We start from the raw sequence: 19,015 nt of genomic DNA, 5'->3' as shown, positions 1-19,015 counted from the left end.
TTTACTTCATCATTCCACCAATCACTCCTCTTTCCTCCTGCCCCCACCCTCCTATAACCACAAACTTCTGCCCCACATTCTAATACTGCATTTTTAAAACTATTCCAACCCTCTTCAACCCCCCCACTACTCATCTTTGCACTAGCCCACCTTTCTGCCAATAGTCTCTTATATCTCACCCGAACTTCCTCCTCCCTTAGTTTATACACTTTCACCTCCCTCTTACTTATTGTTGCCACCTTCCTCTTTTCCCATCTACCTCTTACTCTAACTGTAGCTACAACTAAATAATGATCCGATATATCAGTTGCCCCTCTATAAACATGTACATCCTGAAGCCTACCCATCAACCTTTTATCCACCAATACATAATCTAATAAACTACTTTCATTATGTGCTACATCATACCTTGTATATTTATTTATCCTCTTTTTCATAAAATATGTATTACTTTTTTTTTTATTATCACACCGGCCGATTCCCACCAAGGCAGGGTGGCCCGAAAAAGAAAAACTTTCACCATCATTCACTCCATCACTGTCTTGCCAGAAGGGTGCTTTACACTACAGTTTTTAAACTGCAACATTAACACCCCTCCTTCAGAGTGCAGGCACTGTACTTCCCATCTCCAGGACTCAAGTCCGACCTGCCGGTTTCCCTGAATCCCTTCATAAATGTTACTTTGCTCACACTCCAACAGCACGTCAAGTATTAAAAACCATTTGTCTCCATTCACTCCTATCAAACACGCTCACGCATGCCTGCTGGAAGTCCAAGCCCCTCGCACACAAAACCTCCTTTACCCCCTCCCTCCAACCCTTCCTAGGCCGACCCCTACCCCGCCTTCCTTCCACTACAGACTGATACACTCTTGAAGTCATTCTGTTTCGCTCCATTCTCTCTACATGTCCGAACCACCTCAACAACCCTTCCTCAGCCCTCTGGACAACAGTTTTGGTAATCCCGCACCTCCTCCTAACTTCCAAACTACGAATTCTCTGCATTATATTCACACCACACATTGCCCTCAGACATGACATCTCCACTGCCTCCAGCCTTCTCCTCGCTGCAACATTCATCACCCACGCTTCACACCCATATAAGAGCGTTGGTAAAACTATACTCTCATACATTCCCCTCTTTGCCTCCAAGGACAAAGTTCTTTGTCTCCACAGACTCCTAAGTGCACCACTCACTCTTTTTCCCTCATCAATTCTATGATTCACCTCATCTTTCATAGACCCATCTGCTGACACGTCCACTCCCAAATATCTGAATACGTTCACCTCCTCCATACTCTCTCCCTCCAATCTGATATTCAATCTTTCATCACCATTACTTATTACCAAATTTCTTTCTACACATAGCTCAATTAAAGGCTCCCCATTTACATTTACCCCTGGCACCCCAAATTTACCTACTACTCCCTCCACAACATTTTTACCCACTTTAGCATTGAAATCCCCAACCACCATTACTCTCACACTTGATTCAAAACTCCCCACGCATTCACTCAACATTTCCCAAAATCTCTCTCTCTCCTCTACACTTCTCTCTTCTCCAGGTGCATACACGCTTATTATAACCCACTTTTCACATCCAATCTTTATTTTACTCCACATAATCCTTGAATTAATACATTTATAGTCCCTCTTTTCCTGCCATAGCTTATCCTTCAACATTATTGCTACTCCTTCTTTAGCTCTAACTCTATTTGAAACCCCTGACCTAATCCCATTTATTCCTCTCCACTGAAACTCTCCCATCCCCTTCAGCTTTGTTTCACTTAAAGCCAGGACATCCAGCTTCTTCTCATTCATAACATCCACAATCATCTCTTTCTTATCATCTGCACAACATCCACGCACATTCAGACTTCCCACTTTGACAATTTTCTTCTTCTTATTCTTTTTAGTAATCTTTACAGGAAAAGGGGTTACTAGCCCATTGTTCCCGGCATTTTAGTTGACTTTTACAACACGCATGGCTTACGGAGGAAAGATTCTTATTCCACTTCCCCATGGATATAAAAGGAAAATTAATAAGACCAAGAACTATTAAGATAAAATCAACGAAAACTCAGATGAGTGTGTATAAATAAATGTGTACATGTATGTGTAGTGTGACCTAAGTGTAAGTAGAAGTAGCAAGACATGCCTGTAATCTTGCATATTTATGAGACAGACAAAAGACATCAGCAATCCTACCATCATGTAAAACAATCACAGGCTTCGTTTTACACTCACTTGGCAGGACGGTAGTACCTCCCTGGGTGGTTGCTGTCTACCAACCTACTACCATAAAATATATATATATATATATATATATATATATATATATATATATAGATTAAAATAAAAATGAGAAAAAAAGGTATACTGGCAACACTTCTGCAAGCGGCAGGAGTCAATGCTGCCGTTAGGTGAACATCCAGTGCCAACTTCACAGGCTTATATCTCAATAAATACCGACCCTAAATTTTTTTTTTAATCCTATAACGTGTAGAAAAATGCACTCTTCATTAAAAAAAAAAAAAAAAGATTTTTATTTTTTTCAAAATATTCAAAGCGCTACGCAAGTGAACGTAGATCTACGTTTGGACAGTTTATGGGTTAAATCATTAAAAAATATTGTGCAGTTAAAATTTTAAGTTTGTGTACCATCTTTTATGATATATAGAGAGTGCTGTATAACACACAATCTCAAGCCCCACCGTCTGAGCAGCCAAAGTCTGAGCAAGCTGCCGAGGAAGACCCATCTTAACTCCTCCATCTGCAAGGGCTTCTATAGCAGCATATATCTGGAAAAAAAAAAAGTATTTTCTTATTTGTAGGCTAGTTCATTTGCCATTTACCACATGTGGCAGCAAAAACTGTGAAAATATAGAGCATTTTGCATGTACAGTATAGTTAAACCTCAATTTACTGGACATTAGATATACAGTGGACCCCCGGTTAATGATATTTTTTCATTCCAGAAGTATGTTCAGGTGCCAGTACTGACCGAATTTGTTCCCATAAGGAATATTGTGAAGTAGATTAGTCCATTTCAAACCCACAAACATACACGTACAAACGCACTTACATAAATACACTTACATAATTGGTCGCATTGGGAGGTGATCGTTAAGTGGGGGTCCACTGTAATTGATTTCAAATTTAATGGGCAAAATCCAAAAGACAAAGTTCACTGTTTCCAGAATTGTCCATCAATGTTATGGTTCACTGGGTGAATTGATTTTGGAAAGTCTCTTGTTTCTAGAAGTCTGTTACTTTTACAATCACGACAAAAAAAATTCAGATTTAACAAGACAACTGGCTTTACCAGACACCTCAAATCCAATTACAGTGGACCCTTGACCAACGATGGCATCGATTAACGATAAATCCGACCAGCGATACATTTTAATGCAAAAATTTTGCCTCGACTAGCGCTAAAAAACTCGACCAACACTATTCGCTCCGTCTGAGACGCGTCCACTTCTGGCCAGTGTTTACAAGCCAGCCAGCCACCACGGTCGCTTCCAAGCATACAATCGGAACATTTCATATTATCACAGCCTTTTTAGTGATTGCACCTGCAAAATAAGTCACCATGGGCCCCAAGAAAGCTTCTAGTGCCAACCCTACAGCAAAAAGGGTGAGAATTACTATGGATATGAAGAAAGAGATCATTGCTAAGTATGAAAGTGGAGTGCGTGTCTCCGAGCTGGCCAGGTTGTACACAAAACCCCAATCAACCATCGCTACTATTGTGGCCAAGAAAACGGCAATCAAGGAAGCTGTTCTTGTCAAAGGTGCAACTATGTTTTCGAAACTGAGATTGCAAGTGAAAGATGTTGAGAGGCTGTTATTGGTGTGGATAAACGAAAAACAGATAGCAGGAGATAGCATCTCTCAAGTGATCATATGTGAAAAGGCTAGGAAGTTGCATGAGGATTTAATTAGAAAAATGCCTGCAACTAGTGGTGATGTGAGTGAATTTAAGGCCAGCAAAGGTTGGTTTGAGAGATTTAAGAATCGTAGTGGCACACATAGTGTGATAAGGCATGGTGAGGCTGCCAGTTTGGACCAAAAAGCAGCTGAAAAATATGTGCAGGAATTCAAGGAGTACATAGACAGTGAAGAATTGAAACCTGAACAAGTGTTTAATTGTGACACTGACAATGTTGTGAAACACTTTAGGAATGTCATAAAGGAACGGGAGGTACAGGCCTCTATGGACAGATATGTTGTGCGACAGAGGTCCAGTGACTCTCAAGCTGGTCCTAGTGGCATTAAAAGAAGAAGGGAAGTAACCCCGAAAAAGGACTTGCCACCTCAAGTCCTAATGGAAGGGGATTCCCCTTCTAAACACTAACACCATCAACACTCTCCCCTCCTCCCATCCCATCAATCATCACCAGATCTTCAATAAAGGTAAGTGTCATGTAACTGTGCATGTCTTCTTCAGTTTGTGTATTAAAATTAATATTTCATGTGGTAAAATTTTTTTTTTTCAATACTTTTGGGTGTCTTGCACGGATTAATTTGATTTCCATTATTTCTTATGGGGAAAATTAACTCGACTAACGTTAATTTCGATTAACGATGAGCTCTCAGGAATGGATTAATATCGCTGGTCGAGGGTCCACTGTAGCCTGTTAACCCTTTGACTGTTTCAGGCCCCTTTCTGAAACTGTCATTCTATGTCGCTCAATTTTTGAAAAAAAAAAAAATTAGTTTTTCTTATGAAATGATGGAGAATCTTTTCCCGATGGTAATGACACCAAAAGTTCGAAATTTGGTCGAAAACTCATGGAATTATGCTCCCGCGAAGTTAGCGGTCTCGGCGACATATGCATATCGGCGATTTCGCCGACTTTGAGCCCTATTTTCAGCCAATTCCATTGTTCCAGTTGACCAAACTCATAGCTATTTCTTTAAAACTCCATTTTATCTATCAGCTGAGTACAAGAAACCTCCCATTTACTAATTTGGACTACCAAATATGGTGGTCAGAAATTGGCAATTTGGCCAATTTCACGCAAATTAAAAAAGATGCCAATTTCAAAATAGGGTCCAGAATAAACAAGGTGAACATTCGTGGCACTAAAATAACATATGCTCTGTTCATTAGTCACATCTCTAGGCCCCTCTTATATTATTATTGCTTTCTATTTTGATTTTTTATTCATACAAAAAAATACAAAATTTACTGTTATGCAGACTACTGCATTATTGTAAAAATGGTATAAATAATATCAGTGCACTAGTGAAAGAATATTAGACTCCCCAGTTGACGTGTATTGGACGTGTGGTGTGATTTATTTACTCCTGAACATTGGTAAAAATCGAACATTTCTGCTACTTTGAGCTCAGTTTCAAGGTCGTTTTCATCGTCAAAGTAATGAAAATCATCTCTATTTCTGTAATATGTTTTCCATTTTATCACCTAAGACCATGAAAACGCGAATACGTACAACGATAAATACTATACGAAAATACACCTCAAAGTCGGCGTTTTATTCCAAAAAATGATCAGAGTTTTTTTTTTCTCATTATGCAATGTGTGCTGCAGGATTTTTTTTATGTGGTGCACACTGACCACACAGACCCATTCTCTCACATGTGGGCCTACCAGCTTTCTCCCGCTTGATTTGAAGCCGCTAGAATTATTGAGTATATATACGTCAGAAACATTGGCTCGTAAGACGTATTTATACGTCGAAAACAGTCAAAGGGTTAAATTAAGATTTTACATATGTAAATAATAAAGTTCCAAGTAACCTATCTACTGTAACCAATTCTCAATAAAATACAATTGAAATATTTTACAAAAGTTTGTGTAGTACAGGAAGAAGACCAGTAAAACACATGGTAAATTTGAAGGGAAAATATGCATTTACCTTTGCCTGGTAAATCATGTTAGAATGCATCGGTTCCCTACAGGCAAACCAATTTTTTGGGGGGATAAAGGGGTGATATGGTTTTAACCCTTTCAGGGTCCAAGGCCAAAATCTGAAGTCATGCACCAGTGTCCAAGAAATTTTGAAAAAAAAAAAAAATTATTTTTTCTTACAGAATTAAAGAGCATATTTTTGTGAAGGTAATAAAACAAAAAAAATTAGAATCTGATCAGTACTTACCGAGATACAGTGCCAAGAAGTTTGTAGAAAATGATGTGGTGGCGGCAACATCGACGAATTCCACATACGCGTATTATATTATTTTGTTGTTTTAGTTGTTTTTTCTTTTCTTTTCCAATTTTTTTCTATTCCTACTAACATTTGGGGCCTGAGAGACCAATACTGTATATAATTGATATATATATACTCACTGTATTGAACACAATAACCGCACTAAAGTTATTATCATATTATTGTTTACCACTGTTGTTTATTACAATAAACATGCACAAATATTGTATAATACTAATGTTCTATCATATATTTACATATTTACAATCACTGGACATGGTTTTAGAACTGCTGGAGCTTGTGGAACTCCTTGAAACAAGGCACCATGCACAGAGGCACCTTACATTCCTCACACATAAACCGAGTGTCTTTGCGTCTTTATTGCCGTCGTTTTGTTTGTGCACAGACAATGCATGTCTTCTGAGCAAATTTCTTTTGAGTTGAAGGAAGCTGTATTATGAAATGATCACCTTCTCTTCTCAAACGCTTGGGTATATTGTGATGAATTCGAGGACCATGTTGTATTGCAGGTGTTGTTACCTGGTACTTCATTATGAGTTGTCTGACAACAGACAAACAAAATTCACCATACGGTGGTCTGTTACCAGTCTTTATTTGGTACATATTATATGCATTCAGCATTGAAATGTCCATGAGATGGAAGAAAAGTTTCATGTACCACTTGTAACTCTTACGAACACAGTCAACAAAACCAATCTGCATGTCACACTTGTCAACCAAGCGCATGTTTTGTGTATAATCAATCACTGTCACTGGTTTTCGAATACGTTCATTAGTCACTCGATCAACTTTGCCACTGTCTTGCATTTCATTACGGTGAATGGTTGTCAACAATGCGACATCTCGTTTGTCATGCCACCGTAATGCCATGATGTCATTGGCAGTAAACACCTGCACGTCATCACCACGAACACCTGCGTTGAGCCTGGGCATATGTTTACGACTAGAACGCATACTGCTTGAATGACAGTCTACCTTTGAACAAAATCAAAGACTCGTCAATTACAAGATTCTTGAATGGATAAAAGTATATCCTGAACTTTTGTTTGAGATACATGAAAACATTTCTAATCTTGTATAACCTGCCACTTCTGTCAGGCCTGGTTTTGCCAGAGAAGTGCAACATACGTAACAGTAAGATAAACCTGTTCACTGGTATTATTTCACTGAAGGATGGGGTAGAAATTAGCCGATCTGTGGACCAGTATGCTTTTATATTATGCTTATAGATGTGAGGCATAAGCATTATTGTTGCAAAAAGCAAATGCATTTCTGCAACAGTCGTCTCTTTCCACCTGTGTAGTCTTCACTGTGGTGATAAGATCGTATTTGCCATGGTGTACTGAAAATACTTATTACTTTCCCTGGCAATAATTTCCATCAATGGCTGGTCAAAGAATAATTCAAAGAATTCCAGTTCATTGGCCATGGTTCCAAGGGGACAGGTAGGTAGAATTCCACTTTGAGAGTCATCAAAGTGGTGAGGGTTGGGAACAAAATTGGGATTTTGCTGCCAATCCCACATACGGTTTGCTGGTGGATACTGGACATCATAGGCTGGTTGTACGGGTGGTTGTGGTTGTGGCGGGCTGGTGGCTGACGCTCCGCTTTGTCCTTGAACTGACGAGTCAGCAGCGTGGGTCCCCGCGTGGCACGGTGAGTCACGCATGGCGGTGCCACTACCACCACCAGCACCACTAACACCATCCACTGATGCCTGTGGCCCATCCATGCCAAGTGTAGCCACATCATCCTCACTATCACTACCTAAAACGGGTGTAGGGCCACGGGATGTACTCCGGGATGTACTCCGTCCCCTGGGCACAGCATAGGGTACACTACCCGAGTGCATGCTGCGACGAACATACCGACGCTTCACTGGTGAATATGTTTCCTCACTATCACTACTCGAATGATCGTCGAGCGCAATAAAATCACAATCCACGTCAGAATCATCGTCATTACTGAAGTCAGAGGCCTGGCCACGCAAAAATATTAGTTTTCTCTTACGTTTAGGAACACCCGACCGTGAGTCACGAGTGCCCACACCAGAGGTAGAAGGTCGAGGATCGACGGGGTTTTCTGCACTATTATCGATATCCTGGTCATTATTTTCGGTCACTAACTTATCAAAGCCGTAGAATTCGTCTTCATTTCCACTTCCATCAGTGTCAGAACTATCAGACAGGAAGAGGAGAGTCCCAATTTTCCGGGGAGTGAGAGCTGACTTGCGACGAGGCATGGTGAACAAGGGTGACTGAGCCGGCGTTCCCACAATGCTATGCAGGCGCCTAGATTTTTTGTTTACGGCGCACACCCACGGTGCAGACCCATTCTCTCACATGTAGGCCTATGAGCACTTTCGCGCTAAATTTGACGGCGCTAGAATTTTGGCGTAGATCTATGGTTTGGACACTCACCGAAAAGCCGTAGATCTACGGGACGGACCCTGAAAGGGTTAATAACTTTGACTTAGTTTTTCCACATGAACTTGATAAGACAACTGAAGAATGTAAGGTGTGCATAATTGACACCTCTAACATAGACTATGGTGAAGAACTACATGACTTGGTGACTCTTGACCACTCGGGCGCAACAAACATTAATATTAATGAATCTTTGGATGACCATAATAGTCATGAACTACTTCAATGTGTGAGTAACTTTTCAGACGTCTTTACTGATATTCCAGGTGTTACATCCACAGTAGTCCATAAGATTGACTTAGTGACTGACAGTCCTATCAAACGGAAATTATACCCAGTTCCAGTTCACCTTAGGGATGCATTTGACCAAGAGGCAGACAATTTATTAAAACTAAAGATCATTGAACCTTCAGTATCTGCATATTGCTCACCAGTAGTCATGGTTAAGAAGGAGGATAATTCATATAGACTTGCTATTGACTTCAGAGGCCTTAATGCTATAACTCGGTGGGATGCTGAACCTATGCCCTTAACCCTTTGAGAGTTTTGGTCGTACTAGTACGTCTTACGCGTAGGGTTTTTTGTCGTACTAGTACGCATAAATTCTAGCGGCCTCAAATCTCACAGGAAAAGGCTGATAAGCCTAGATGTGAGAGAATGGGTCTGTGTGGTGGGTGTGCACAGTAGGAAAAAAATCTGGGACCCAGTGGTGCATTGTGGGAATGCCATCATAGTACACAATTTCCACCATGCCCTGTGGTAAGAAGTTCCTCACTCCTCGGCGAATTGGGACACTTTTGTTCCCCAGTGACAGTTCTAATACAGATGGAAGTGACAGTGAAGATGAGTTTCAAGGTTCTGGTGAGGTTTTGACCGAAACTAATGACCATAATATGGGTAATAGTGAGGAAAACCCAGACAACCCACAGCCTTCCACCTCTGGTGCTGGGCCGTCGTTCAGTTGTACCAGAATCAAAGAGGAAACTCCTATTTTCCAAAATCCCAGACTCAGATGTGAGCATTGGTGATGATAGTGATAGTGATTATGAACTACAAGCTCTTCAAACTTGTTCCAAGAATGGAGGAGGAGGAGGAAGAAGAGGAGGAGGAGGAGGAGGAAGAAGAGGAGGAGGAGGAGGAAGAAGAAGAATATGTAATGATAACAATAGTACATAATAATAATAATACATAATAATAATAATACATAATAATAATACATAATAATAATAATAGGTAATAATAAATGTTCACCCATGACAGTAACAAGATAAGGGGAGATAACATCTGATAAGTGCTGACATTTGATGAGGGTAAATGAGGGTAGAGCTGATGCCAAAAGATGAGATAAACATCTCCCTCCCTTTGTTATTGCTGGTATACTAACATTTCTGTCTGTCTATTTGCCTGTCTGTCAAGCTCCCTGTCTATCCATCTAGCTCTCTGTCTCAGAGAGCCACAAGACTGCGTCATCACTTTTACTCACATCTTCAAGCAGAGTATAGCACTTTGTCTGGGTTTCTTGGGTTATCCTGGGTAATTTATACTATGTATACTTGTATTTATGTGTACCTGTGAGACAGAGATAAAAAGACAGATAGAATGAGGGAGAAAGATAATTAGATAGAATGGAGGAAGGGAAGCAGCATCCGACCCCATTGTTTTGACAGGCGGGAGAGGGGAGTGACTAATGAGACAATATGTCATTTTGACAGCTGCCGACTCCTGGTAATTTACACTATGGAGGAGGAGGAGAAGGAGAGGGAGGAAGAGTAGGGGGAAGAGGAAGAAGAGGAGGAGGAGGAAGAGGAGGAGGAGGAAGAGGAAGAGTAGGAGGAAGAGGAATAAGAGGAAGAGGAGGAGGAAGAGGAATAGTAGGAGGAAGATTAGGGGGAAGAGGAAGAAGAGGAGGAGGAGGAAGAGTAGGAGGAAGAGGAAGAGTAGGAGAAGGGGAAGAGTAGGAGGAAGAGGAAGAAGAGGAGGAGGAGGAAGAGGAGGAGGAGGAGGAGGAAGAGGAAGAGTAGGAGGAAGAGGAAGAGGAAGAGTATGAGGAAGAGTAGGGGGAAGAGGAGGAAGAGTAGGGGGAAGAGGAGGAAGAGGAAGAAGAGGAGGAGGAGGGTGGAACACTAGTACACTGGTACTGGTACACTAACATTTCTGTCTGTCTATTTGTCTGTCTGTCAAGCTCCCTGTCTATCTGTCTATCCATCTAACTCTCTGTCTCAGAGAGCCACAAGACTGTGTCATCACTTTTACTCACATCTTCAAGCAGAGTATAGCACTTTGTCTGGATTTCTTGGGTTATCCTAGGTAATTTATACTATGTATACTTGTATTTATGTGTACCTGTGAGACAGAGATAGACAGACAGATAGAAAGAGAGAGACAGATTGAAAGAGATAGAATGAGGGAGAAAGATAAAACACCATTGTGTATGACACCATGTTTCAGAGTTCCACAAGCTGCAGAACTAATAGGAATATGTTCAGTGACTGTATATTGGTATATATATTATAGAACAATAATAATAAACAATGTTTTGTATTGTTTGTTTTTGTAAACAAGTTTTGTAAACAATATATTGATAATTATGTTTGTGTGCTTATTGTGTTGTATACAACGAGTGTATATATGTACATTGCACCTTACCTTGGTCTCATAGGCCACATAAGTTATGTGAAAAAATAAAATAGTGAAAAAAACAACAAACCTTCAAATACAAGTAAACTAAAGTTTACCGGGTGAGCGGCAGTCGCCGCTGTTGCCATACGCGGCTCATTTTCTGCAAACTTCATGCATCCATATCTCCATAAGTATTGATGGTAAATTTTTTTGTTTATCCTATAATGTTTAGAAAAAAAACTCTATTTTTTCATAAGAAAAAATAATTTTTTTTTTTTTTGAAATTTGGCCGACCCTGAGAACAAGTTTCGGAGAGGGCCTGTCGACCCTCAAAGGGTTAAGAAGGGTAGCAAATTACAACTGCTGTACCACAGAGTTGTGTGGTTGACAACATCTCTTTTTCCACTTGAAAAAACACAACATTATTGGATCCTTGTGTATACATCATTCAACTTACTGGTTTCTTAACCCTTAAACTGTCCAAACGTAGATCTACGTTCACGTGCATAGTGCTCTGAACGTAGATCTACATTTTATTTTACATGCTTTCAAATGTAAAAAAAAAGTAGATCTATGTTTGGAGTGCTACATACGTGAACATAGATCTATGTTTGGACAGTTTAAGGGTTAATACCTCTTTTTGTTCCTGCTCTTTTTCTTTTTAATTCAGGAAGCCTGGTCTAAGACCAGGCCATGGAAGCAGTGATTCCTTGAGCTCTTCCATACAGAATCCTTCCTCTCTAGACAATGCATGTCATCAATGATGGTGAAAGTGTTTCTTCTTCTTTGGGTCACCCATCCTCAGTGGGAGATGGCCTGGGTTGTGTTTAAAAAAAAAAAAAACAAAAAAAAAAAAAAAAAAAAAAAAAAAAAAAAAAAGACTGCACTATTATCAAAGGAACATCTTTACCACAGCATTATAAATATACTGTAGTAACAATAGTACTCTGTACCCAATATTTATTTTAACCCTTTGACTGTTTCAGGGCCCTCTCTGAAACTGTCATTCTATGTCGCCAAATATTCGAAAAAAAAAAAATTATTTTTTCTTATGAAAATGTTAGGAATATTTTTACTAGTGTTTTAAGCCTAAAAAAAAATTTTTGCCATCAGTACTTACCGAGATATAGAGCCGCAAAGTTTGCAGAAATTGACGTGCGTACGGCAACAGCGGCGACTGCCGCCCACCCGGTATTCTTTTATTTACTCTAATTCAAAGGTTTCTTGCATTTTTCAATATTTTTCTTTTCCAGGTAACTTATGTGGCCTGTGAGACCAATGTAAGGTGCATTGTTCAAATATACACTCATTATTTACAACACAATAACAGAACAAACTTTATCACTATTAGTTTGTGTATACACTTTGTTTACACAAACAAACAATACAAAACAATGTTTATTACTATTGTTCCATAATATATATACATATGTACAGTCACTAAACACGTTCCTAGAACTGCTGCAGCTTGTGGAACTCTTTGAAACATGGGTATATGCAGAGGGGCACTTCACACTCCTCACACATAAAACGAGTGTCTCTGCGTGTTTGTGGGCGTTTTGTGGTATGCATACATATATAACACCTCTTCTGAGCATTTTTCTTGGCAGTAGTAGGAGGCAGTTGTATGGGGTGGTGATCACCAGGCCTCATACGAGATGACGTCTGTGGGCGCTGGTCTATTGCAGGAGTTGCTCCTTTGTACTTTGCAATTATTTGTCTGATTACTGACAGGCAAAATTCACCATATTTTGGTGTTTTGTTGGTCTTCAACTTGTATATGTTATAAGCATTTAGCATAGAGATATCAACAAGATGGAAAAAAAGTTTGATATACCACTTATAACTCTTGCGTACACAGTCTGCAAACCCAATCTGCATGTCACATTTGTCCACTAAGCGCATATTGAGGTTGTAGTCCATGACAGCTGCAGGCTTTAGAATGGGTTCATTGGTCTCTCTGTTGTCCCTGCCACTGGGTACCATTTCGTTTGTGTGAACTGATGTCAACAATGTGACATCACGTTTGTCATGCCACCGAAATGCCATGATGTCATTGGCAGCAAAGGCTTGCACCTCACCTCTGCGAGTGCCAGCGTCGAACCTTGGCATATGTTTGCGATTACCACGCACTGTGCCACACACGTCTGTCAAGTTCACTCGCAAGAAATCACTGAGTAAGGGGCTTGTGTACCAGTTATCAGTAAATAACATATGCCCCTTACCAAGATATGGTTCCATCATTGTTCGAACCACATCACCAGAGATACCCAATAACTTCATGGTATCTCTCAAAGTATTACTGCCAGTGTACACAATAATATCTAAAACAAGACCACTTCTGCAATCACACAGTACAAATAGCTTTATACCAAAGCGTTTCCTCTTGCTTGGTATATATTGCTTGAATGAGAGTCTTCCTTTGAATAAAATCAAGGACTCATCAATAACAAGCTTCCTGAAGGGATAAAAATACATGCAGCACTTTTGTTTCAGGTACATAAACACATTTCTTATCTTATATAACCTGTCACTTCTGTCAGGCCTGGTTTTGTCTGAAAAGTGTAACATACGCAACAGTATCAGGAAACGATTGACACCTATAATGTCACTAAAACCTGGAGTTGAAATCAGGCGATCTGTTGTCCAGTATGTGGTGACAGTGTGCTTATACACATGTGGCATAAGCATTATTGTGGCAAAAAACAGGTACATCTCTGCCACAGTTGTCTCCTTCCACTTGTGTAGCCGTGATTTTGGTGAGAGAATTGTATTTGCCATGGTGTAATCACAGTATGTATTTGTTTCCCTGACAATGATGTCCATCAGGGGTTCATCGAAAAATAACTCAAAGCAGTCCAGTTCACTGGCATTGTTCCCAAGTGGACAAGATGGCTTTATTCCACTTTGTGTTTCATCAAAGTCATGGGGACTGGGAACAAACTCGTCACCGTCCTGCCAATCCCAGATGCGGTCTGCTGGTGGGGTCTGAATATTGTACCGTGGTTGTGGCTGTGCAGGTTGTGGTGGTGCAGGTTGTGGCAGTGTGGGGTAGGGTGAGGCTGGTTGTTCTGCTGAGTCAGCCGCGTGGCTAGTAGCGTGGCCCGGTGATGGTGCCACATGGGCCGTGCCACCCTCACTATCACCACCACTGCCTCCTCCCTCACTGTCACCATTCATACCCATCGTTACAATATCGTCATCTTCACTATCAGGTCGTGGTGTTGGGCCACGGGATGTGCTCCCAGAGTTTCTCCTTCCCCTTGGAACAACATATGAAACACTACCAGACCGCATGCTACGTCGTACATACTGGCGCTTCACTGGGGAATATTCACTCTCACTGTCACTAGAACTGCTTTCAATGACCTTGAAATCACTATCACTGCTATCATCAGGGTGTTGTACACGACCAAATAGTTTCCTCTTTCGTCCTGGTACAGGCGAACGTGAACGTGAACAAGCCGGCACAGCACCAGAGGTCGAAGGTTGTGGGTCATCTGGGTTTTCGTCACTATTTACGTTATCCTGGGCACTTTTTTCGGTAACACTCACTTGAAAACCCTTGAATTCACTGTCACTGACATTTTCATCGTTGTTAGAGCTATCACTTGGGAACAAAAGACCTCCAATCCGCCGAGGAGTGAGGAACTTCTTACCGAGAGGCATGGTGAAAATGGACTGACAACATGGCGTTCCCACAATGCACCGCTAGGTCCCAGATTTTTTTCACAGGGTGCACACCGACCACTGAGACCCATTCTCTCCCATGTAGGCCTACCAGGCCTTTGGCGCTCGATTTGAAGCCGCTAGAATTTGTGCGTATAAATACGTCAGAAACATTGGCTCGTAAGACGTATTTATACGTCGGAAACAGTCAAAGGGTTAAAATAAATATTGGATACAATATTTGGATATAAAGGTTATTTTTGTGGATTACCATGTAATCACAAGTGCTCAGAAGTGCATTTTTGTAAGTAGTGATGCTTTACTGTATTACATTTAAACAATACTTATACCAAGGAACTTTGCATAGCTTCATAATACTTACATAAGCAGGTCCAGATCCTGCCAATCCACATGCAGCATCCATCTGGTACTCTGGAATCTCTGCGCAGAATCCTACAGAACTGAGTATTGAATTCATGGCAAAACTATCAGCTGGAGAGGTGTGTGTTCCAAGGGTGTACACTGAAGGATTAAAAATACTTTTGGTTTAATCTTTGATTAATACACACATTAATATACACAGAAAATTAAATTACGTGAATGCATGAAATACACAAAAAATACAATACACTCATTAATCTAAGAGTCTGCACATACAGTGTATCTGGAGGGTATTCCAAGGGTCAACACTCCTGCGGCTCAGTCCATGACCAGACCTCGCTTATATTCCTAGAATATTTCATGCCATTTATCACTAGAATTGACATTTTCTAGCTTGTCATATTCACCTTCGCTTTCCTCATTATCACTTAGTTTTCTTTTTCAATAACTCTGCCGTCTCCCACCGAGGCAGGGTGACCCAAGAAAAAAAAAAAGAAAATCCCCCAAAAGAAAATACTTTCACCATCATTCAACACTTTCACATCACTCACACATAATCACTGTCTTTGCAGAGGCACCCAGATACAACAGTTTAGAAGCATATATAAAGATAAATAGCATACCCCTCCAAACTGCCAATATCCCAAACCCCTCCTTTAAAGTGCAGGCATTGTACAGTGGACCCCCGAGTTTCGTGATTAATCCGTTCCAGAGAGCCCGCCGAAGGTCGAAATTTATGAAACTCGAAACCATTTTCCCCATAAGAAATAATGGAAATAAAATTAATCCGTTCCAGACACCCAAAAATATTAAAATAAAATATTTTTTTTCAAATTAAATAAAGATTTACATAATGAAAACAATCAGAAATCAAGTATACATGCATTTAAAATAAATAATAACAACATTACACTTACCTTTACTGAAGACTTCTGGGTGGATGGAAGATGGGAGGAGGTGATAGGAGGAAGGTGTACACTATTGTTTGGAAGAATCTTCTTCCATTAGGACTTTAGGTAGCAAGTCCTTATCTGGGGTTACTTCCCTTCTTCCTTTAATGCCACTGGGAACAACTTGAGAGTCACTGGACCCCTGGCGCACAAAATATCTATTCAGAGAGGTCTTTTTCTGGCGTTTCTTTAAGATTTCCCTGAAGTGGGACACAACACTGTCATTGTACATGTTGCAGATACGGCTTGTTTCAGCTTGGTCAGGGTGATACTTTTCAACAAAACTTTGCAACTCATTCCACATTCCACACATGTCCTTTATCACTGAAGAAGGCACCTCATCCACTCCCTCTTCCTTCTCCTCTGAAGCAAGTTCCTCGGCAGTGGTCTGATGCTGTTCCAGTTGAAGCTCTTGCAGTTCGTCAGTGGTTAGCTCTTCCCTGTGGCCCTCCACCAACTCTTCCACATCCCCGTCACTCACTTTATTTACCAAAGGGCTTGCACTAGCTTTCCTTGGGTCCATGATGACTTATTTAGCAGTTGCAAGCACAAAAAACAATGAATTATTATGAAATGTATTGTATGAACCGCGGGGTGATGGTCACGTGTTGGTAAACAATGGCACACTGAGCGTGAATGGTGTGGGAGACTGGCTTTGTGTGCGCAGTGACGGGTGGACGGGTACCAGACGGTCGCCAAAACACGAGTTTTTTCACAAAACTCGAGGCCAAATTTTTCAAAAAAAAAAAAAAAAAAAAAAAAAAAACTCGCTGAAGGCCAAATTTCGCGAAAGTCAAGGCTGCCGAAACTCGGGGGTCCACTGTACTTCCCATTTCCAGTACTCAAGTTTGGCTATATAAAAATAATTGGTTTCCCTGAATCCCTTTGCTAAATATTATCCTGCTCACACTCCAACAGCTTGTCAGGTCCCAAAAAACATTCATCTCCATTCACTCCTATCTAACATGCTCACACATGCTTACTGAAAGTCCCTCCAACCTTTTTGAAAACAATCCCTACCCCGCCTTCCTTCCCCTACAGATTTATACGCTCTCCAAGTCATTCTACTTTGATCCATTCTCTCTACGTAACCAAACCTCCTCAACAACTCCTCTTTAGTCCTCTGACTAATGCTTTTAGTAATTCCACACCTCCTCCTAATTTCCACACTCCGAATTCTCTGCATAATATTTACACCACACATTGCCCTTAGACAGGACATCTCCACTGCCTCCTCGCTGCAGCATTTGCAACCCAAGCTTCACACCCATATAAGAGTGTTGGTACCACTATATTTTCATACATTCCCTTCTTTGCCTCCATAGATAACTTACAGTTACTGTCATATAATAACTAATTACCTAAATCTTCAGTGGAGAAAGGGGCTTAATAGTGCATGAGGTTGAAGGAGTAGATGTATTTTGTGGTTGACAGATTGTATTTTCATCACTGTTCTCATAAAGTTCTTTATTTCTGTGAAATTCGATGAAAATTTCTCAAATGTCTTGGGTCTTCTTCACAGCAGCTTGCATCACTGCTATCAATGTTGATATACATAAGAATATTCTTGATTTGATTCTCAAATTATTGTGTTTTCTTCCAGGATAGTTGCCATGGTGCTGGACTATTGCCTTTGTGTTAAAGTGATTATATATATAATTTATCCTTTTATTATTTTTATTATCACACTGGCCGATTCCCACCAAGGCAGGGTGGCCCGAAAAAGAAAAACTTTCACCATCATTCACTCCATCACTGTCTTGCCAGAAGGGTGCTTTACACTACAGTTTTTAAACTGCAACATTAACACCCCTCCTTCAGAGTGCAGGCACTGTACTTCCCATCTCCAGGACTCAAGTCCGGCCTGCCGGTTTCCCTGAATCCCTTCATAAATGTTACTTTGCTCACACTCCAACAGCACGTCAAGTATTAAAAACCATTTGTCTCCATTCACTCCTATCAAACACGCTCACGCATGCCTGCTGGAAGTCCAAGCCCCTTGCACACAAAACCTCCTTTACCCCCTCCCTCCAACCCTTCCTAGGCCGACCCCTACCCCGCCTTCCTTCCACTACAGACTGATACACTCTTGAAGTCATTCTGTTTCGCTCCATTCTCTCTACATGTCCGAACCACCTCAACAACCCTTCCTCAGCCCTCTGGACAACAGTTTTGGTAATCCCGCACCTCCTCCTAACTTCCAAACTACGAATTCTCTGCATTATATTCACACCACACATTGCCCTCAGACATGACATCTCCACTGCCTCCAGCCTTCTCCTCGCTGCAACATTCATCACCCACGCTTCACACCCATATAAGAGCGTTGGTAAAACTATACTCTCATACATTCCCCTCTTTGCCTCCAAGGACAAAGTTCTTTGTCTCCACAGACTCCTAAGTGCACCACTCACTCTTTTTCCCTCATCAATTCTATGATTCACCTCATCTTTCATAGACCCATCCGCTGACACGTCCACTCCCAAATATCTGAATACGTTCACCTCCTCCATACTCTCTCCCTCCAATCTGATATTCAATCTTTCATCACCTAATCTTTTTGTTATCCTCATAACCTTACTCTTTCCTGTATTCACCTTTAATTTTCTTCTTTTGCACACCCCACCAAATTCATCCACCAATCTCTGCAGCTTCTCTTCAGAATCTCCCAAGAGCACAGTGTCATCAGCAAAGAGCAGCTGTGACAACTCCCACTTTGTGTGTGATTCTTTATCTTTTAACTCCACGCCTCTTGCCAAGACCCTCGCATT

The 19,015-nt window shown here is 40.8% G+C and overlaps 1 protein-coding gene across 2 annotated transcripts in view; it reads right to left on the bottom strand.

Moving 5' to 3' along the window:
- Positions 1–19,015, bottom strand: part of LOC138851295 (pyrroline-5-carboxylate reductase 3-like) — an 84,122-nt gene that overhangs the window by 16,964 nt on the left and 48,143 nt on the right. Inside the window, exons 6-7 of one of the 2 annotated variants that reach the window (XM_070080283.1) lie at positions 15,296–15,435; positions 2,661–2,800 (exon numbers count right to left, since the gene is read on the bottom strand). In XM_070080283.1, the coding sequence (XP_069936384.1) occupies positions 2,661–2,800; positions 15,296–15,435 (280 nt within the window). The remainder of the gene's footprint in view (positions 1–2,660; positions 2,801–15,295; positions 15,436–19,015) is intronic. The other variant, XM_070080282.1, reaches the window with a different exon arrangement.

The sequence above is a fragment of the Cherax quadricarinatus genome, unplaced genomic scaffold (assembly GCF_038502225.1).
Source record: "Cherax quadricarinatus isolate ZL_2023a unplaced genomic scaffold, ASM3850222v1 Contig273, whole genome shotgun sequence".
NCBI classification, from domain to species: Eukaryota; Metazoa; Arthropoda; class Malacostraca; order Decapoda; family Parastacidae; genus Cherax; species Cherax quadricarinatus.
This window is presented reverse-complemented; position numbering and strand designations above follow the sequence as displayed.